Source organism: Stegodyphus dumicola, chromosome X2 (genome assembly GCF_044657685.1).
Source record: "Stegodyphus dumicola isolate Sdum_Otavi_A_Nest chromosome X2, ASM4465768v1".
In the NCBI taxonomy this organism is placed as follows: domain Eukaryota; kingdom Metazoa; phylum Arthropoda; class Arachnida; order Araneae; family Eresidae; genus Stegodyphus; species Stegodyphus dumicola.
In genome coordinates, this window is record NC_140781.1 from 154939015 (window position 1) to 154962516 (window position 23502).

Sequence of the window (23502 nt, forward strand, 5' to 3'; positions counted from 1 at the left end):
ATTACCATTAATTCATTTTTCAGACATACTTAATCAATATACTAGCCATAATTTTTGAGTAAACTTCCAAATCTTTTATTGAGAAAGTACGTAGGTTAAGAGTACTTCGAAGAATCGAGTGATACTTCGTACACATACTCGATACTTCGAAGAACCCAGTAAGCACACACACAAAAAACGGTTTTCCATGATCTTGCATTAAGGTATCATTTTGATGTTGAATATTTGATTTGAAAATTTGAGAATGTTACATTCTACAATTTGTCCTGAGATCTTCTGAAATTCTTCGTCATCGTTATATTAGGATTTCAGTATAGTTGATGGGAGCAACGGTACCTTCATATACCTCCAGAAAACAACTTTTAAAGCTTTTTATACAGTTGTGTGTTTCAGCTGCCTTACTTTCACAGTAAACAATATCGAAGAAGGAGCATCCAAAACAGGCAGAACAACATATCAGTGAAAGAAAATATCCCATAATAAGCTGCAAGAAGACGATAAAGTAATATTTTTAAAAAATTCTGAACGGGGAAATCGCAAAAAGTAAAAACAACTAAAAATTCAAAGGAATTAACGCTGTAGATTTCCAAGGATTGGGTTTTTAAGAGTGCAGTGCGAATTAGTGAAAAATTAATTTGTGAAAAAGATGTACGTGAACTTTTGAAGCGAATGTTTTTAAGTAGGGATATGCTGCAAAAACTGTGTTGAATTCTCCCTTTCGAATATTTATCTCTTTAAATAGTGAGTAATAGAAAATAAAATGAAAGGTAAATGAATGAAAAAGTAAATAGAACAAAATAAAATAAAATTCCTTACTGATTCTTAAATGAATGGGTTTACAGTTACGGAATAAATTATTAAGGAAACTTTCTAACTCAGCTGTTGAATGGTATTCAACGTTATACTTGCTTTAAAAGTGCAGTGATTTAAATAACGTCGAGTTGCTACTACCGTGTGATATGGTTAAGAGGCAGTCCAGGACACGTCATCAGGATGACTTTACCCGAGGTCGCGATATTGTGGTGCTGGAAGAAGGTCAAAGTATGACAAGTGTAGCAGAAGAATTAGGGATCGGTCACAGCATCATTTGTCGAGCCTGGAGAGCATTTTTGAACGGCAGGAACAGCTGTTCAAATATTCAGTAGTTGCCGTCCCCGAGCAACAATGGCGGTGAACGACCGGTATATTGCTTCCATTGGCAAAGTAGAGACAGGTGGCAGACAGCGAGATATATCGCAAGGCACTTTACTGAATCTCCAATAACGTTTTCACGAAGCCAGGAGGCTGTATAAATGTGGTTTATATGCACGACGACCACCAGGATGGTGTTTGCCATTAACGTCTACTCATCGGAGACGTCGCTTTCTGTGATACCGGAAACAAGAACTGGACGCAACAAGAGTGAGGTGGAGTGCTGTTAACGGATGAGAGTCAGTTCAATCTGATGACCTATACACATCTGGAAAGAAAAGGGGACACGCAGTCAACCCCTCCAACATCATTTAGAGGGACCGTTTAGGACAGTGGTTGGCAAACTCACTAGTCAACAGAGCCAGTTATCAACAGTTCAACGATTGAAATCTCCTTTGAAAGCCACATTTTTTTAACTTAAATTTTATAGCTAGGTGTATTGTTATTCACATAATTAGGGTACTCTTACGCTGGCTGTCACTAAGAACGTCTTCAATCTGATCAACGTACGCTCTCTGAGGTCGAGCCTCTTCCATCCACACTTATCTTGTACACACTTATCTTGTACTCGTTTCGTGTTATCTTCTTTCGTCCATCCTTTCCTCCTTTTGTGCAAACCACCTTAACATTCCTTTCTCAGTTCTCAACACTACATTTTTTTCACTCCACAGCGCCATCTAAAATTAACTTAATACTTCAGTTTTTTAACTCGTAGTTAAATTATATGGGTACGTCGGAAAAAACTTGATATTACAATGATACTCTTTTATTGATAAAAAATTGTAAGGTATCCAAAAACTTAAATCACGATAATGACAAACAAACACTAACGTGAAAAAATGGCCTTGCATCTCCATGGAAAGTTTTATCCCATGGAATCTCCATAGAACTCAGGTTTGTATGTTGTTATTAGCCCAGAGGAACTATTAATTTCGTTTTAGCATTTTGCGTTGGTTCGCTATAAATGTCGGTTCACTTTTCAAATTGTTGCCACAAAATATTACAGCCCTGCATTATATTTAAAGAAATTAAATAATGAAGAATCTGCATAAATGTATGTATGTTACTCGAATTGTGATAAAACAACGGTACCAAGAGCCATCAAATTTTGAATAATATATATTTCCACCGGAATATGGACATCCGGAAGCACAAACTTGAAATTTGTTTCATTATGAATTTCGTATTTTGTAAAACTTTAACGAATTTTTTTATTAACAAATTCAAAGATTTCAAAGCGACTGTACAAAAAAAAAAAAAAAAAAAAAAAAAAAAAAAAAAAAATTAATCTCCTGCGACCGTGTATCGGAAATTCTAAAGATATGCTCATTTAAAAATTATTTTGCGATATTGCTGTTGGATTGAATTTTATGGCTTAAGTGCGAAGAACATGATATTTAATAAATAAAGGTAACGCACTAAACGTTTAAAAAAAAAAAAAAACCTTTGGGTGTAATGTAAAATCTGAAAGCTTTCATATTTTTGTTTAATTTTATTTATTTTTTTAATTTCAAGCATGAGTCCAAGTTTTCGTCAATAAGATGACCTTTCTTTTTACTCCTGATAAGGTTCATACTTGAAAAATGATTGTTCTCATTAATATGTAGACCCGAATAAGGAAAGAACAGCAACCACAGACTAGTGATTAATTTTTTGATTGATGTCAGTCTTATTCTTGTCGGTACAACTGTACCGAAATCAGTACAATGGCCCATTCATCAATACATAAGTAAAATCTCACTAGAATCAGTACAATGGCAATTTTAACTTGATACACGAAGTAACATAAAAATGAAATTTCGAATCAAAATATCTGGGTTTTTTAGTTTCTAAAATTTTCCAATTTTAAGGTTTTTCGTATTATATGCAACCCAAACATCGTCTATGCATTTTATATCGCCTAAATTCGGTTGCTATGAGAATTTTTGTTTCAGACATTGAAAAAATCTTCAAACTTGAAAGGTCTAGAAGCTAAAAATTGCTGATATTTTGAAAGTAACTTTCGTTTTTACCTCATTTGGTTTCTCAGTCACGTTAAAATTCCGATTGAATGGTATATTAATTCAAAGCATTAGTTAAAATTTGGCATATGACAATTACTATGATAGCAAAATTTGATATGTAATCAGTACAATCAAAACGCCAAAATCGGTAAAAAATTTTTTTTTCTAGGAATAAGATTGGCGGTTATGTTTTCAGTTGTTTTCACGGTCATGTTGACGGTCTTTGTATTGCATTTTAGAGATTTTCTTGCTTTTACGTACGCTCGCCTGACTGTGCTATTTTTTGGAAGAGCTATATTCAGGGAACCTAAATAAGAGCCACGGTTTGCCGACCTCTGGTTTAGGAGATGCCGGAGCTGTCATTTTGAGTGGTATCATGTTGATTAGCCGTAGTAACTTCCGCATCTCCCAGGAGTTTGTCACTGGTATCCACTATTTACTGAGGTTCTCTTGCCTCAAGTATGTCTGCTTAAAAGTGCTTTGTGTCTGGTCTTCTTTCTCATGGACGACAACACTACATATCATCGTAAAGTAGCTGTCACAGAGCTCTTGGAAAATGAAGATATTAAACTCATGGATTGACCTGCAATGTCCACGGACCTAAATCGCATAAAATAAGTGTGAGATCTTCTTGAGAGACTCTTGGCAGCACGCCGCCAGCAATGATTCCCTGGCTGATATTCGCGCTACAAGAAGAATTGACTCCAATGCTAACTACAGCTCCTTGACAACCTTGTCAGGAGCATGGACAAACGTAATTTTTGCATCAGTCAAGGGTGTTCATATCCCTTTCTGAAGGCTGTTTTTTTTTTTTTTTTCTTGCTCGTCACATGGACGTTTTTGTCTTTTCTCCATTTGTGCTTGGATCTAATCCTTTCAATAAAGGGCCTTTTTATCTTTTTTTTTTTTTTTTTTTCCTTGTTTAGATGGTTTCGGTCACTTGTTGAATATTTTCACATCTTAGGTTGGTTTGGTTTATTGAGATTATGGCAAAGCACACTAAGGCTATCTGCCTAAGGGGGATGCCTTCGTGGAGGACTTTCGAAAGGAAACTGGCTTGTATACACGTTACACATGGGGAAAACCACGAAAACGCCCATACAGCCAGCCCGTTCGCGGGATTCGAACCTCGGACCGAATTACCAGTGTTCAGCGACTTTACCGCTCGGCCGCTGGTGGGCTTTCACATCTTAGGAATCTTACGGTATGATATGAGTTTATCTGGAACACTTCTGCATGACCTTACATTCGAAAACCCGCCTTGTCCTTAAATTTTGCACCCCAGTGTATGAAGTAACAGAACGGAAGTTATAACACTGGGGGAATTGGACAGCAAGATTCGAATTGAAAACTTTACGTTTGTAGCACCATTCGATGTCATCAAGCTGTTGGTGCTTGCTTGTGTGAGATGAACTGAAATAGTGTGTATATTTAAAAATTTCAATACAATTTTTCTCGCTTATTTTTTTATAAATGCGCGCTTTCTTCACGTATAGGTTCATTTTCAAGGCCCACTGCATTTATACAGAATTTTGGGCGAAATCAGTGAGACAACACATTGCCTAAAACCTTTGTAGAAATTAGTACTTATGTAACTGACATATCATGTGCCAATGATTTTCGTCACTGCACCCGTGGCCGAGTGGTTAAGACCGTTGAATACTGGGAATTCGATCTCTGGCTAGAACGGGCTGCCTGCTTGTTGGTTTTCATGGTTGTCGTCATGTGTAACGTGAATACGAGCAAATGTACCTTAAAATAACCTCCAAGAAGGCGTCCTTGGGCAGTAGCTCTCGTGTGCTTTGCTATATTCAAAATAACCAACACTTATATTCATCATTCTTACTCTCTAGTGTGTGTGTGTGTGTGTGATTTTGGCAAAGCTTCGAGGGCTATCTGCCTAAAGGAAGGGATGCCTTTCGTGGAGGACTTTCTAAGGGAAACTGGCTCGTATACACGTTACAAAAATGGGGAAAACCACGAAAACGCCCATGCAGCCAGCCCGTTCGCGGGATTCGAACCTCGGATCGAACTACCAGTGTTCAGCGACTTTACCGCTTGGCCGCTGGTGGGCTCTTACTCTCTAGAGAAGCAAATGTTTATTCACATGGGATAAAAGTTGGTTGTTAGACAAGGAGAAAAGTATATTGAGTGCAGTGATGTTCATTTAAACTAAAAATATTGAATAAAAGCGAATTACTGATGTTTCAGAGGTGGTCATATAAACGTAGAAGCTTTCTTGGGGAATGGAACTTTGTTCGATTTCTGATTTATGTTACATATGCTGCTTTATCATGACCGTCTTAAGAAAATATATCAAATTTTTTCCAGTTACGTTTAATAATAATTTGATATTTAAATTGCTCGTTAGAGACTTTAAAAATAAGATTAGGCATGTTTTCTAATCAGACTGTGACGTCCGGCAACCTAGTATGTAGACCATTTTAGATAACGGAAGCATTAATCACGTTAATTATTCTTAAATTGTTGCTTTTCCGTTGCTCATCAATTTGTGCTTGTTATTTGCTGGCATTGGCTCAATTGGATTAGAGAGTCTTTTTTTTTTTTTTTTTTTTTTTTTTTTCCCAGCTTTAGAACTTAATTTTTGTTCTGAAAGCAGATTAACACATTAAGTACTTTAATTTCGTGTATTGCGAGAAATTGTCTGTGTACTTTTGGTATTTGTAAAGTTGGATAACAATAAATTTTAAACTGCGGGGATGTAAATGCAAATAATTGAATATAACCATTATTTCACTTCTGAAGTAATAGTATTTGACAATAATGGGTATTTTGGACTTTAACTTACAAAAATTGTAGCGAATAAATAAAAAATTATTATCATTAAATGTGGAAAGATTTAAGTAAGAGTCCGTAAAGGAAAATTAAAAGATGTCATGCGTCATTCATAGACTCTTTATCAGAAATGAAGCAGGAGCACAAACAACTATTCCTTAACTAAATAAACATTATACAGGGTGATCCATAAGTCGCTAACATCCAAATTGAAATTTCAGTTGCAGTTTATGTTGTTATTGCTTCATACAGAGACTTTCATAATGTAAAGAGACGAAAAAAAAGTTTCATTATTGAAAAAGTATATTTTTGATTTCATACCAAGGTACTAGAGAGGAGTAACACCTTTAGGTCAGTTTACAAATATTAAGATTAATTAAGGAGTTTTTAGATGAGCCACTAGATTCTATATTTAGAGAGGTTTTAATCGGCCCAACACCAGCTAATTTGGGCAATCACCTAAAGTTTAATTCTTTCTATTAAATGTTCCTACATAGCATTTTTATATAACACAGCCGTTTTTAAGTTTAACCCAAAATTAAATCATATCTATTCCCGCCGCGACAAAATGTACCAGCTTCTTCCACTTTCCATGTCCAAACACTGCAGGCTGTATAACTGCGGTTGCAAACCCGTCGCTATATAACCTTCACAAAATCGAGTGTAGGATTGTATCTAATATCAGCCTGAAAAGAAAAACCCATGCAATCTCGAAACTGAACACGCTCTTGTATAGCTGTTCAGAAGATATAAATAAAATATAATAAATCAAACACATAATTAAAACTCTTGAAACTTTGATTTTCATTTCTTAACATAATTTAAAACATAAAAATCTCAGTAATGTTATAAATTTTAGACAGTCTTCCAGATACTTTTTAAATCAAAGCAGTCGCTTAGCAAGGAATCATTTTAACAGCGTTGCTTAGCGAGGGACTATTTAAAAACGCTGAGCATGAAATTTTAAATTTTGTACAGAAAATTAGGAAATATAAAAAATTGGTTATTATTAGAATTTATAAAAATACATTTGCAGTGCTGCAGTCAGGGCCGCCGCGAGACTGGTATTCATAATCCAGATTCTACTGAAATTGAACAGTCTCTCTTTTTTCTAATGAACGCTTCTCTTAAAATAATTAACCTTTATGACTAATAAAGCTAATCTTTCCAAAGTTTTGATTTAAAACATTTAACGATTTCATTTAGATTCGGAAGTAAAAAATTGCGGGAAAACACGAAATTCAAGTTTTCGAATCTCTGAGGTCTTTCAAGATTCGTGATAGACCCACCTCGGCCGAGCTGTAAAGTCGCTGAACACTGGTAGTTCGTTGCGAGGTTCTAATCCCGGCAAATAGGCTGACTGCATGGGGCATTTTCGTGGTTTTCCCTATGTGTAACGTGTATACGAACCAGTTTCCGTTAGAACGTACTCCTGGAAGGCATCCCTCCCCTTAGGCAGATAGCCTTCAAGTGCTTTGCCATAATCAAATAAGCGAAAACCAGACCAAGATTTGTGATATTGAAGGTTTGGTTTATTTAATTATGGCAAAGCACACTAGGGCTATCTGCTTATGGGGAGGGATGCCTTCTTGGAGAACTTTTTAACCCTTTAACTGTCAAGTTGTTTTGATGATTTGGGTACACAAATTGTCACATTTTTTATTGCAAAAATCAAATGTTTAGTACAAAATAAAATATACTTAAGTAGTTAAAAATTGATATTTTGAAGTACATGGGTAAAATTTTTAAAGTTTTGTAGCCACTGCATATTTGCTTGAGGCGGCTGCCACTCAACATGGCAGTTGTAAAGTTCGCTTCTAGTGGAGCATTATTTTCTAAAAATGAAAAAATTAATTATTTTCTAAAAAATAAATAAATAAAAGTGAATACCTATTAGTAGTTGAGTAATTCAGTCTTGTGTGGTACAACTGGAAACACTTTTCCAAGCACAAACCAACTCCACAATCACTACACCAGAATTGTGTTTCCTTCCTTATCTTTTTTCCATTTTTATCCTTTTTCAAACAACACACTTTGCACTGTCTTGTAGGCTCACGTTTCTCCGGAGTAGGAGGAATATGGGATATAAAATGTGGTTCAGTAAGACGGGCAGGGTTATCTATTGTAGGTGGTCTGCCAACATTTTTTTTGTCCAGAAGCTGCGTCATCATATTTATGTAAAAGCTCTTCTACAACTTGGATTCGAAATTCTAAAAATGTAATACGTTTCTCAACTACATTTTTATAGAGCAAATATGAGTTCCAGAGTACCTTGTCTAGTAAATGTAAAAATAGCTTTTTATAATATTTTTTCTGACGTTTTCGGATTGTTGGATGAAAGGATATTTCCTAATCACAGCGATCTACACCACCCATAGTTAGACTGTAGTCAGAAACAATCTTAGGCTTGAGTATATCTAAATTTTTTTTATTTTAGAGGCTGACCATGGAAGTATCATGAATACTGCTCATCAAATACACATCCTTCATCTTCGATTGAAGAATCTAAATCATCTATATAACTTTTCAAAGAACTGGACGCCATTTTACAACAAAAAGATCCCGTGCACTTTGAACCAAAGAACTTATAACCTCTAACCTTTAAAATCTTCAGTAAAGTGCTGTCGTCTATTGAATTGAGCGCACATTAACTTTTCCCGAGATACAGTAGGGTTTGACAAAGAGATGAAGCCGAAATAAACGTCTCCCGATATATATTCGGGTATAACAATACGATGCACTCAAAAAAAAAAAAAAAAAAAAAAAAATTACCCCGAGTAATACTCGGGCGTGACATTTTCGAATCTCGGGCATGACAGTTAAAAGGTTAAGGGAAACTGGCTCGTATACACGTTACATATGGGGAAAACCACGAAAACGCCCATGCAGCCTAACCTCGGACCGAACTACCAGTGTTCAGCGACTTTATCGCTCGGCCGCTGGTGGGCTTGATATTGAAGGACTCGAATGTACCTTCTGTAATTTTTTTTTAAGTAGATTCAAATGCGGTGACAATATTGATCCTACAAATTCAGATTTCAGAGACTAAATATTTAACGCAGTTACATGATAAAGCTCATGATTTCTAACGACAAATGCACCTTAAGTTTGGGCTGTTATGAAGTATAAAAGTTTCATGTACTGCATTGAATAAAAAATAATTCAGATAATTTTTTTATCAGAGCAATTGGAATTGATTTCATTAATTTCTACGTTTTGATATTCAGTGGAAAGAAAAGATTTTTATGTTTTTGAAGAAGAGATGTGTATCCTGTAATAACAAAGTCGAGAAGATCACCGACTCTTATTCAGGATACAGCTGTGTCTTTTTTGCGAATATAAATAAAGGATGCGTGTTGATTATAAAATATGCTTTTGCTTTAAATAAGGCTTACAAACTGCAGAATTCATGAAAAATTTGACAGAAATAAATACCTTATAATTTCATAACCGTAGATGATTGTTTTGGAGAGATCTATTTGGTATGTATGTTATACATTAATTTGTGTTTTCTATGTGTGTAAAATGTGTATGCGAATTTGTTGTTTTTAAATAAAAATATGTAATTTTTTGAAATAATGAATTATCTAAAATTTAATTATCTTGGTGTTTACATTAAAAATATGAAGCTGTTGATGAAACGAGATAGTGTCCCAACCTCACATCCATGTATGATAATACAAGTTATAAAAAAATTATGAATTACATTGCATAGTATGGTAAAACCTGGCTTAGCTGAGATCCTACAATATTTCGACTCGCTTTCGGATCCCTGCCAGAAAGATGGGCATTTTTCATAATTTTCCTTATACATAACATGAATACTAGCCATTTTCCCTTAGAAAGTCGTCCGCGAAGGAATCCCTCAATAATAATTTAGCCGCTGCGTACTTTGTTGCAATCGAATAAGATGTAACTCCGACAATAAATTATTGTGATATATTAAATTTTCTTTGCGCCTATCATAATGCTTGAAAACTTTTTTTACATTTTTACCGAGCTTGAAAATCGTTGCCTTTTTTTCCATTATGTACACAAACATACTAACAGATTTAGCAGTTCTAATATTTCAGGCCTTTTTTATTTAGAAAAGGAGAGCTGAACTCACTGCCTACGGCATTCAGCGATTATGTAATGTTATGATTTTAAAAATTATAATTTAGTTGAATAAAAAATGTAGGTTTTTGAAATTGGGATTGTGTTTGTTAATTAATGTAAAGCAATGGTAACCAAATAATGTTACTATTTGAACGAAGGTACAATTTAAAAAAAATTCTTTCGGAGGTTTTCCCCCCTTACGTGTTAACTTCCAGGTTGTTGTCTATGAAATCTGTAACTGTCGTTTACGAATCTTGTCGAACTTGGGTTTAAAAATCCTTTTTTGATACAAATGGGTTTTTTCGCCTCGAGCTGCTTTACACATGCTGATTTCATGTATGTCTTATAAATAATGGGGAGGGAGTGAATATCTTTATTATCTTTATTAGTTCTTTTGACGGTAATAAATATTGTCATCTGTGACTAAAACATCATTCTGAATTTGATGTTATGTGTACAAAATTTCATCCGAATTGACCAAATGTATCGCCCTCGTTTGTTCCTACGCTATGTTATGAGTAGGGTGGAGAAATGTACTGCTTGAAACTGAGCCAAGTAACTTTCATTTCCAGTTCCAGATACGGATGTTCTTCAAGGATACCGAGTTTCCTTTTCTCTTTATATACGTAATTGTGATTGTTTATCCATGTATTTCTGCTATTAACCTCGTGAATTTTTTTAAAACTAAAAACGTATAATGCTTCAGATAAGATATGCTTCTGCGGTTTATAACGATCGAAGGCTTATGTTAAAAGTGATACAAAATTTGGAAAAATACTAAATGAAATAGTGTGTTAGACTCGTTCTAACCTAATATAACCTTTGTTTGGTAGAAGCATTTAAGGGGTCTGAATTTACGAGTTGTATCTTTTAAATACAATAAATGAAGTTCTTATCAAGAAAAATTTAGTTGCATGATTGTGTTTCTGTGATAACTTTCTAAGCATATAAATATTGAATCAAAAGTAGGGAACGGTACACCAATTAAGTGAGTAAAGTAGTTAAGCAACTCTAACCTCCAGAAACATTAAGAAATTACTGGTGAAGTTTTAGATTTTTTTAAATGGCAGTCTGTTTCTAGTGTTTGTGAAGTGCAACGAAGGTTTACGTTTCTGTGCACTATATGTAACCTAATTTTCGTTTCTGTTGCAACAAACCCCCCTTTTTCATTCATAAGCCTCTTTTTTATATTTTCAGATTGCGTAGGCAATATAAAATTGTTTCTTAAAAGGAAGTCGTATTATTTACTGAGCATTTTAATGGGTATTTTAGTAAAATTCCCTCCTCCCCATTTTTTTTCCCATTTTGACAAGGGGACAATATAAAGAGCATGTTTTTCGTCATAGAAACACGAACCTCATTCGGTGCAAAAACAGTACAAAATTGAAGGCATTCTGAAAGAGAATTAACTTATCTACCGTATTCTTCTGATTTAGTATCGTCAGATCACCATCTTTTTCGAAGCCTTCAGACCAACCTTAATAGAGAAGCCTTGAATTCTGAATATGATACCCGAAGAGAATTTAGTTCACTCTTTGGACTAAAACTACTGTCAGTGTATTAAAAAAATTGAGATGTGGAGAAGTTGTGGTATTAGTGCATTAACTGCTACCAGGAACTTAATTTGACGCTAAAATATGGCTGTAATTTTCCCTTGAAAATCTGTTTCCTTAACTCAGTCTACTTTTCTTGAACAACTTTGCTGAAAACCTGCTGAGCACGTTTCAGCAAAATCGGTGAATTCCAACCAGTGGGCCAAGTGGTTAAGACCGATGAATACTGGTAGTTCGATGTGGGTTCGAATCCAAGTAAAAGTGCTGGCTGCATGCTAATTTTCTTGGTTTTTCCCGTGTAAGTCAGGAAGGATTAACTTCCATATTAAATTCATAAGCTTTAATTTTTTCCTGAGTTCCTCCCCCTAGTGCTCTTTGTAACATTACCATTTTTATTGTTTCGTGCTACAGTTTCATATCCTGTGCAGTGCTCTTAATTTTTTTCCTTTGTATTTATCTGTTAATTTTTTTTTCCTTTGTATTTTCATGCAAATTCATAAAATTTCAGTTTCTGAGAAATCTGTGATTTCATGCATGTAAAGATAATTTTGGGCTTGAGTTATTTCGAAGGATGGCAGAAACAGACACGATTCTTTTTTCAGCACGTTATACAAAAATGGCAAAACGGTTCAAGTGTCACTAATGAGAATAGAGAGAATGCTAGAAATAGTGTGAAAGTATGGAAGAAACATTTAACGGAGATGTGTAAATATGAAAACAAAGTAAGAAGAGTCCATTACTTTCTGACCACATTCCCCGCCTGTATAATTCTAGTTGTCAAGCAGAATGGGGCAGGGGAAAACATTTTGCACGAATTCAAGGATTGGTCTGTAAAATGACAAGTTTTTCCTCCGTATTTGGTTACCTCTTTCCAACAAGTCTGCAGGTTGTTTTCTGTTGGAAGTGTCTAGCATTGGATGTACATGTACCAGGGTTATCGCTTTTACTATCTGGAACGAAAAAGTTACTTTTCCTTTTAGTTCATTGTACTTTCTAGAGAATATATATATTTTTTACATATATATATATCGATGTAGTGGTTAGTGATCTGACTGCCGTAGCGATGGTCTCGGGTTCCAATCTTGGAGAAGGCATGGTTGTAATTATCTGTCCCTTCATAGGAGGCAACGGTGGTCCCCTAGTAGTGGCTTCCCGGAAGTGGCGGTTCATTATGGAAGCAACTAATAGGTGGACACCGTTGCCTCCTATGAAAGGACGGATAATTACAACCATACCTTCTCCGGGATTCGAACCCGGGCCCATCGCTACGGCAATCGGGATCACTATATCGGCTGGACGCCACATCTTAGAGAATAAGCGTTTAGCATGTGGGTAGGGATTTTCTTCCTTTATAAGTCTTAGTCTCCTTCAAAGAGTTTGATTCCCAGTGAAAGGCAGACATACATTCACAAGTTAGAGATCAAAAGAAATTTGCTGAAATTGTGTTTCAGTTACTTAAAAGAACTGAAACTCTCTTGTTCAGGGCTACGCTGCGCTCCGGCTAAAATTATGATTTATAATAAAAACTGCGAAGAACTGGAACCGAGCAATTTAATCTCTGGCCTTACTATTTATTTGTTGTTGCAAGAAAATTAATATCAATAAAATTTTGGCACAGTTGGATATAATGGATTAAGTTGCCATAGCTCGGAACTATTTAACCTTTTTAATTTTACATTACCAAAAGGGTAATTCATATCAAAACCTTTGCCAAAGTTATCTTGGCCCTCACAAAGTTTCCGGTAGTGGTTAGTGCGTAATTGTTTATTAGTTAATGCATGATGTAATAAATTACCTTAAAAAGTGCTACTAGTAACATATATTCAGTATTTAATCTCCATTTTTTAATTTTATACTGCTTTGAGACACATTTTGTTGTAAAGTTTTCATAACTGTTGATGATTTTTTTAATGCAAATATTTATTTATAAAATTTTCTCCTTCAGCAAATCGAATCACATTTGTTGTCATAAGTGAAAAGAAAGGTGAACAGATTGCTGCTCTTGTGGACAATGGAACACGTGTTATGATGAGAATTGGTATTGGATCCCATGGTGTATTTCGTTTTGGCCAGATCAACAAAACATCTGTATTATTTGTCTCTATTTCATTTATCATTCTTATGATTATTTCATTTGCATGGCTTGTGTTTTATTATATTCAGAGATTCCGATATATCCATGCAAAGGAGATACTTTCAGTAAGTACATCATTTTGTAGTTTTTTTTCCTTGCTTAAGGAATGAATAATTTTTTATAAGCTAATTGGATGCTTTTCTGCTAATGGAGCTCCGTTCGCGAAATATGCTTCAAAGCGCAAAATGTATATATCGCATCATGAATAGCTGTGTAATGTATAATACGCCTAATGCAAAGGCTATGCGCGTTGCCGAATTTGGGTAACATCTTGTGTTTTTTGAGCGAAAATAGATAGTTGTGTACATGGGGAGACCTTCGCTTTAAAAAAAAAAAAAAAAAAAAAAATCATAGAATTGCACAAATTCGGCGTTGTGCGCATTAAATATTATGATACATTGCTGTCATTAAGATTTCCTTTTTTTACCCCTCCAATGAAGCCTTATTTATTGTTAGTGTGGACACCATCTAGTTAGATGTCATGCCAACATTTATGTTTGGCGCTAAGGGATGCCCATTAACGGAAAAGTACCGTTAAGGTTTTTTTAGAAAATTTAATTTACCATAGTGTTTTTAATACATTATTAAAAATTTTTACATATAGAGTTTTGCCTTAAAGTAAATAAATCTAACGTTATGGCTATTATATCAAATATTTTCAAAATTATTGCTTATGCTAAATTGTTTCCTGTTTGTTTTTATGAATATATATCAAAGTGAGTTTTTATGTACCAAGGAAACTAGCTGTAGAAACGCATTGACTTGTAGAAAACAGTGCTTCCCAATCGATTCCTAAATGCCCAAATTAAGTAAAAGTTCACTTAAATATAAAAACATTCATATTAAAGTTTTGTAAATTTGAGTTCAGCTTTATATCTGATCATCTGCCTTCTCATGCATTAATTCTTGATCAAAAAAGCATTTGACACTTTTCTTGAGCAAGCTGAATGAGTTTTACACGTTTTGCATTATTTTCAAAATAGTAAGTTTTACAGAAATTGTAATTTGAATAATGAAGTAACTTTTTTTTGGCTTTTGTACTTTTATAAATTTAATTACCAGTTTTGTGTTGCATTCAGGATGTGGCATAGCAGAACCTTGTTTATAAAATTCGATTGTGTTAATATTCAGACAGTATAATATAACAAAGAGTCTTTTAGCTTCTCTATACAGGGGGAAAAAGGGGGTAAAGAGAAGTTATTTTATTGCATCAAACATAAGCACATATCACCATGACGATCTTCGCAAAAGATCCAGATAAAAGCCACATAGTCTTTTGCATCAGGATGAATTAGTGGTGCTAATTGGTAGATGAAACTTATTGTTGAAATGTAGAGTTTAAAATAAATGTTGAATTTTTCGTGGTAAGTCACATTTTTATAGTTTATAAATAATATTTTAAATAATGTTAATGTAAATTATATAATATTTTGATTAATTTATTGTTTTAATTTGTGTTTTTTTAATTATGATTAATATTCCTTTTCTTTAAACTTAGTATTGCAAATCTGCATAAAAGTTAAATATAAATGTATTAATATTGAAATTATTGAAAATGAAAATATTTTATTTAAAAAATAGCAATATATAATCACACAAATAAAATCATTGAGTAGAACTTGAAAAAATGAGGACACAGAAAATTAGCAGATATTTTCAAACATTGAAAAATCAAATTAAAATGTTATAGTTATAGCAATTTTTAAGGTTTCTCTTAATGTGATTGGATTGGATAATTTTTATGCCACCTTTGACATAAACTTCACTTTTATCAACTTTTACGTTACACTAGAAACTACACTTTTATCAACAGAAGAATGAAAAAATTCATTTCATGCTTTAAAAAAAAAAAAAAAAAAAGTTCTCTCTCTTTTTTTTTTTATTTGATCAACGTAATGTACACTTTTTTAAGAACCTTTTTGTTGTTCAAATTTCTGTTCATTGTAGACTATACTTGCGAGGGGACAATAAACATATTCTATTTAGCAATAACCTTTCTTAAATTCCTATTTTGCAAAAATTTAGTAGGCAATTGCTTGGCTACTTTTTAAAAATTTCGCTTTAGTTTTCACCATTGTATCTTATATATATTAGTACTCAGCAGCTGATATAACTTAATATTTGCCATAACAGATTTGTTTACATTGTCATTGTGTTGTTACAATTTTATTTCTTTTTATTTTAGCAATACTGGGGCATTTTTGCATTATCTTGAAATTTTTATTTTTACAATAGATGCAATGCATGCAACACCATTTTTTTAAAAATTTCCTCTGTGGTTTTCTATTTTTTAAAATTTGCATATAAAATTTATATTCCATCATTCATTTTTATTCAGTAAAAATTCTCTAAAAAGAAATCATCACTTTGCTTTGAAACTGAGACTTTTTCTATATATTTACTCATCTTACCTATGTGTACTTATTAATTGTAAAATGTAAAATACATATTTTCTGTTGTGTCAGGTCAGGCTATATCTTTGTTAATGTTTAAAAAGTTATTTACGTAGGAATTTTTAATTCATTCATTTGTTTGCTTTTCCTTTATTGCAGTCCATTCAAAAAATGTGACTCTGTTGATAAATTGTTTTAGTTGATACTCGATAAAGACCAAAAAACTGTGAGCTTCTTTTATGTAATAGTTTTGTTTTAATTTACATTCTCTTTCAGGATTGATTTCCAGGTTTATGCTTTTTGCTGTTTGATTTTTTTCCCTTTATGCTGTGTAGCTTGTGATTTTTAAGATTAATAGTCCACTTATAGACATCAACTATTAGACTTCAATTCATTACTATTCCATGCTACTTGCTTACAGCTTATTCTGAATACACCATTTCATTTTATACACATATATGTTTTCAATACTATACTATCTTGATGTGTAGTTTCTTTCAATGTTAAATTAACAATAATGTTAAATTAGTATCCAGAAATACACTTAAATTTTAAATATTTAATGTATTGACTATTATATGCTTGTCAGCCTCATACTGAATAAGAAGTTACTTTTTGGGATCATGAAGAATAATTATTCAGAACTGTAAAAAAGAAAGACAGGAAACTAAAAATTAATTCAAAAATAATATGCTGTATAGTATAGCTTAGAAACAGTGCAGCTTTAAAATTTTGTTAAATGTTTAATGCAAGGAATACTGCATACAACACTGCAAATTGAACAAAAATTGCTGTAAGAAATAGCGCAACAGATTGTTCCATATCTTCTGATGTTTTCAGTTAGGGACCCTTTAGTTTAGAGCTTTCATCATTAATCAGTACATATCTCATGATTACAGTACATATCTCATGATTTTAATTTTTCCAGAACTTTGCATTATGAAAATACTAATTTAATAATGTTCTTTAACATCCCATATATATCTCAAATTGTAAAAATTATGTATTTTTCCATGTTATGGAATTGATTTTAAATAACTAATCCTTAATATTTTTCCAAATTCTTTTTAGAGACGCCTCTGTAGTGCCGCAAAGAAAGCACTGGATAAAATCCCTGTTAAGACTGTGAAAACAGATGATTCTGTAAGTAGTCTTTTTTTTTTTTTTTTTTTTTTTTAAGAATACATATATATATATATATATACGCATATATTATGTAGTCTTTTGAATTATATGTTATATATATTTCAGGTAATTTCCCATGTGTCTTGTTAAGAATTTAAGCATCTGTATTTAAAATCTAAATTCTGTAGAACCTTTTAGTTTAGGAGGACACTGAACATATTTTAGAAGCATTCAAATTAGATTCGGGGAATTATGCATAAATAATTTTGATTCAAATATATGGTTAAGCTGAGACGAGGGATAGTAAATATTGCTGTGCATTTGAAGAGTATGTGGAGGACTCCTAAATAGCAGAAAAATCCAAAAAGTGTTGCTACCAGCTTTCTATTGTTGTCCATTAGGCATGAATTTGTGATTGGACAGGGCAGTTGTTCTCTGGCAGCCATTGGTGAAGCATCAAAGTAACTTCACTCATGTTGCATGATACTAGTTGATTTTCAAACTAGCATACTTGCTACCACTCCCTCTATGAATTCCTTCTATGATTCTTCTTTGATTATGTTGAATGACTTGCATGTGACGTTTGTCTTGTTATTTTTGTTATATGTGCTAGGCTAATGTATCTTTCTAATCTAATTGAAGTAATAGATGCAAAACTAGGCATATCTTTAACCTTGAATTAACACGTCTCTATGGAATGGTGACTTTAATCTCGATTAAGGTCAGATATGACATTAGTGAACTGGATTCTCCAACCACCTGATGAAAATCTACTTGCATCTTCAGTTTTCTTGCCTAAAATGTGCTGCAAACTGTAAAAACCATCTTCTAAATAGAATTAACATTTGAATCTATTGAATGTTTTCACATCTTCTGTGAAATTGTGCTCCAAATGGTAGTGCATGCTTCTTCAAAATATGCCTACAAAGGATTCGAAAAACATGCTCCATGCAATAAGGAAAAAAGTGTTCATTATCTTTTAAGTGCATATATATATATCATAGATTTGCATATAAAATCTACAACATGAGCTATATATATAAAAAAAAGTTTTTTTTTTCTAATGCTGAATCCGCCACTGACCGAACTGATATTTCTCTTATAATTTCTAAGTAAACCACACCAATTTTTACTTATCATCACTCTAAACTAAAAGCTTATCTCTAGAAAGCATACATTCAGAATTTTTTTCTTTTTAATGCTGCATATATCTAAACTTACCTAAATGTTTGGTTTGCACATCTTGTATACTATGTTTGCACATTGGTCTTATAATATTCGTAACTTATATTTGCATTAGCTTTATTTGCTTCACTTGCACTTGTATCGTGTTATGTGAATTTATTAGTAATTAATCATTGAATATTTACTTTTCTTGTTTTGATATTTTTTAAATTATAAATGAACAAAGACAAGATTAATGTCTCGTGTTTCTGTCAAGCCACCCCCATTTTGGAAAGTAAACACCACTTTGTGGTTGGCTGAACTATAGGCTCAGTTTGACATTGCCAAAATTACTCTCGATTCACAAAATTAAGCCACATGCTATCTGCAACTGAATCTGATATCCTTAATAGCATTTATATTGTTTAATGACTTCCATTAACTGGCGAATATGATACCTTAAAAGCACATTTAATTGAGTTGCATTCTGAGAGTCAGGAGTCAAAAATCTGTACTCTACTTCAAGTACTACAATCTGTACTACTACTTGGATCTGTACTACTACTTGGCAATTGCTTTCCTTATGCAAAATTTCATGGGAGAGACTTGGAGAACTTTTACTAAAATCCCTGCTGCCATTGCACCTGCCTGTCTCCTAGAACAGCAAACTATGCAGCTGATGAAGCAAGTAAATGAACTCTTGCTAGCCGTTAAAAAAACAGAAATTCTCCCTTTAATGTCTTTTTCAAAACGACACAAGACACAGTAGGTCCAATTCACGCTGTTAACAGTATAAGGAGCCGATCTAACATTTGCTTCTGTCACACCAACTGTGGTTCCAGGACATGAAAATTTGTTTCTCTGCAATTTGTCACAGTTGGAAAAGTGGATTGGCAATTGCCTGGCAGCTGCCAAATTAATTGAATTCCTCTGGCCGACCCATCATCAGTCCTACTGTCAGTATGCAGAGAGTCTTTATTCATTATTTCTCTTTGCCACTAATGGCACCACTTTTGAGCATCAATTTAAAACTGTATTGCTGGTCTTTTGTTATTGCAAATGTCAGTGAATCCATCATAGGTGTTGACTTTCTTACAAAATTTAACTTACTTATTGATGGCAATCATTTAATTGTTGAACAGACAAGATTATATTCTTGTGACTGACTACCCAATAGTAATCTGCTCAGTACCAACATTTATATTCTGGTCAGTAACAAAAAATTCTTGGTAATTACCCTGCATTGATGAACCGTTTGGAATTTTTGATAGGAAACAAACTTGAACAGTTTTCCATCACACCTGAAACTAAAGATTCTCTTATTTTCTCAAAAGATGGAAGATTATCTGCTGAATGACTTTAGAGTGCAAATCAAAAGTTTGCATCTCATGAAAGGCATCATTCAGCCTTCAAAAGTCCTTGAGCAATTTCTCTGTATATGGTTTGGAAAGTAAATAGTGATTTGAGCCTTTGCGGTGATTATCAGCACTTAAATGCAGTCACAATACCCGATCAGTACCTTCATTCAAGACTGCACTCAACTATTTTCGGGAAAAAGCATATTTTCAACACTTGATTTAACCTGCAAGTGTTAACCCTGATGACATAGGAAAAACAGCTGTGACCACTCCTGGTTTTTTTGACCAGAAGCCATGCCATTTGGTTTTTGGTCATGCCATTTGATTTACCTAATTCAGGCCAGACCTTCTAAGGCTTTGTACACAAAGTTTTATTTGGATTGGATTTTTGCATCCCATGTTTTGACAGCTGATTGCATCAGCTAACAAAAACAAACATGACAGTACTGTCCATCAAGTATTCTGTCCTTTAAATAAACATAGTTTTACTTTAAACCCTAACAGATGCATACTCTTAAAACTATCTCTTTCCTTCTTAGGTTGCCTTATCACTGCCTCATGTGTAAAATCCCTGTCTGAGAAAGGAAAAAAATTCACTGATCTCTCCAAACCCACCACTATACTTAGATGCTTTTCAGCTATAATTAACTTCTGTCATAGCTCTTACCAAAAGCAGCTGGGATTCAAGCTCTGTTGCATGATCTCTTAAAAGATTAAAAAAGAAATTATAAATGCCCCATTCCATGGAGTGACCAACTTAAAAAGGCATTTAAAAATGTAAGCATGACCTTATTATTAACACTGCATCTCAGTCAAAAGCTCCTGGTCAAAAGATGTATATTATGGTCAGTGGTTCTGACACTTCCATCTGATCTGCCTTAAATGTTCAATACGCTAACTTCTACTAGGCATTAGTGTTTTTCTTTGAAAAGCTCTCTCCCACTGAACGAAAGTATAGCATGTATGACAGACAGTTACTTTCCATTTATACAGCTATAAAATATTATAATCTCGAGGTTCAATATTTCACTATATTTACTGACATCAACCACTAGCTTATGCATTGACATCAAAATCAAATTCTGCTTTACCATGGAAAATTAAGCATTTCAATTACATAGCTTAGTTCAGCATGGTCATCCAGCATATATCTGTCTCCAAAAATGTTGTGGTAGATACTCTGTTCTGCTTTCAAAACCCCATTGATGCAAATTCGCTATTGGATTTCACTTTTATTACTCACTCTCAAGCCACAGATGATGGGGTGAAAAGCCTAAATGAAGACTCAACCTGTTCATTGAAATTCCAGTCATTTCAGCTTACTCCAGACCTCAAAATAGTCTAACACTTCTAATAACAATCTTCGGCCTTGCTTACCACTTGGTTTGAGAAAAAAAGTTTCTGACTCTTTCCACAGTCTATTGCATTCAGGCTTCCAGAAAACTCTTGCAAGAAAGATTTGTATGGCCATCCATGCTGAAAGGACATTTGCATTTGGACTCACTCCTGAATCAAAGGCCAACATTCCAAAATCACCTGGCACACACACACACACACAAACACAGTCCTTTGCAAAAAATCAACACGCCATTTGATGTATGTTCATATAGACATCACCGGTCCTCTACTTCCATAGGGTTACCTATACCTGCTCACCTGTGTTGACAGATTTACTTGATGGTCTGGAGCTTTTCCCATACAAGGCGGCTCTGCTGAATCTGTGGCTTAACAATTCATCTGCATTGAATTGCATGAATTGGTGTACCATCAGTCATAAGTGGTCAAGGTTGACAATTCTAGTGTCACCTTTTCTCTTGTCTAGCATCTCTGCTTGAGTATGCTGAATTCACACTTTGCTGTATTATCCTTCCACAAGTGGCTTGGTGGAGCATTTTCACCATGACCTAAAAGCAGCCCTAAGTTGTCATAATACTTGTTGGACTACATCACTTTCTATTGTGTTTCTTAGTCTACATTCTTCCTTCAAGCAAGACCTCCAGTGTACATCCGCCAAACTTGTTTACACCATGAGCTTTGACTAGTATCTGAGTTCTTTCAACAATCCTCTGCTTCAATTTGAACCATCCTCCTTCCTCCAGATTTTCTGAGAAGTTAAAAAAATGCTGGTTCACTCCTACATCATGCCACAACACAGCAATCTTGTCCATGCATCCTGCACTGGTTACTTGCACTCATGTGTTCATGCATAACAACATAGTAAAACCTCGGCCCACTTCACCATACAAGGGTCTCTTCAGGGTCTCTCCATGTAGCAACAAACATTTCACCGTTCTCAAGCATGGCAAGAAAACTGTACTAAGAATCTATCAATTGAAACCTGCAATCTTCAAAGGTTTGAATTCTCTGATATCTGTGATCAGTGATTGTTCTGCTTCTTTAGATCCCTCTGCTTCTCCAAATCCTCCTGCTTTGCTCGATCTTCTGATTCCTCCCAGGGCTCTACTGGTCGTCACATGCTCAGGAAGATGTGTCTGCTTCAACACTAGATATTTGTCACTTCTTTTTGCCTTCTGCACTCAGGGGGCAATACTTTAGGAACTCAACCTGCTTCCTTCTCTTGTCTTGTAGGTCTTAATTTCGGATTGGATAGCGCAGTCCCTCTCTGGCAGCTATCAGTGAAACATTGAAGTGACCTCCCCTATGTCACGTGATACTGGCTGACTTTCATATTAGCATACTTGCTACCACTGTCGAATTCCACCTATGATACTTTGATTGTGTTGAGTGACTTGCATGTGATGTTTTACTTTGTTATTTTTGTATATATGTTAAGCTAATATATTTTTCTAATCTAATTAAAGTAATAGGTATAAAACCAAGTGTATGGTCATCCTTGCATTAACACATGTGTTTATGGAATGGTGACTAATATCCACTAAGATAAGACTTAGCACATTAAAATACTTAGAGAAACAGATACTATTCAGAATTATAACTTTTGTAATTCTGCATTAAAATAATGTATTTATGTATTACAAAATTAACCTGTTCACGACGGGCACCTCTGTTACTGAAGCGTTCTCTTGGGACGGCGCATTAATCAGATACTTCATCTTGTGGGGATGGGGAATTTGTGCTGCTAAGCCTAACTTTGGGAAAAAATTCATATAAATTAAATTTGTCATCCAATTGTTCCAATTTTTGGTACATTATGAGAACATTCAGGTAGTTGTCAGAATTAATTTAAAACCTTTATTGTTATACTTTTCTTAAAAATTTTATAATATACTCATTCTAAAATAATATAATTTTTCCTTTATCCCACAATTAAATATATATGGAAGAATATCCAAACAATCACAGATTTTATTTATCACAACACATAATTAAAATTAAAAAATATTAAAACTGTCTTTAACATAAAAATTCAATGTGAAAACAACAAAAAGGAAGCAATACTTCAAAAAAGAGACAGAGTACGATATTCTTTGAAACATGGATGTACGTAAAGTCCAATGTTGCAACTGTCACAGGGATAGAATATCAGCAAATTTGACTCATTTAGCATTTGTGTATCTTCTACGGTCAGGTAGCACTTTCGTTTTGCCATTAAGAAAATAGAACACCAGCAATAGAACATTAAAAAAAAAAAAACTTTTGCTAAGCCATACAAAATATTCATCTCAATGCCAGAGAAATCTAACAGTAATAAAAAAGTCTCTAATG

At 33.9% G+C, this 23502-nt stretch overlaps 1 protein-coding gene across 2 annotated transcripts in view; it reads left to right on the plus strand.

Annotated features, from left to right (window-relative positions):
• The window catches only part of LOC118181426 (E3 ubiquitin-protein ligase goliath-like), a 108195-nt gene that overhangs the window by 54531 nt on the left and 30162 nt on the right, over positions 1-23502 (plus strand). For both annotated transcript variants that reach the window (XM_085809709.1, XM_035350573.2), the window contains 2 exons: positions 13587-13840; positions 17240-17311. In XM_085809709.1, the coding sequence (XP_085665835.1) occupies positions 13587-13840; positions 17240-17311 (326 nt within the window). The remainder of the gene's footprint in view (positions 1-13586; positions 13841-17239; positions 17312-23502) is intronic.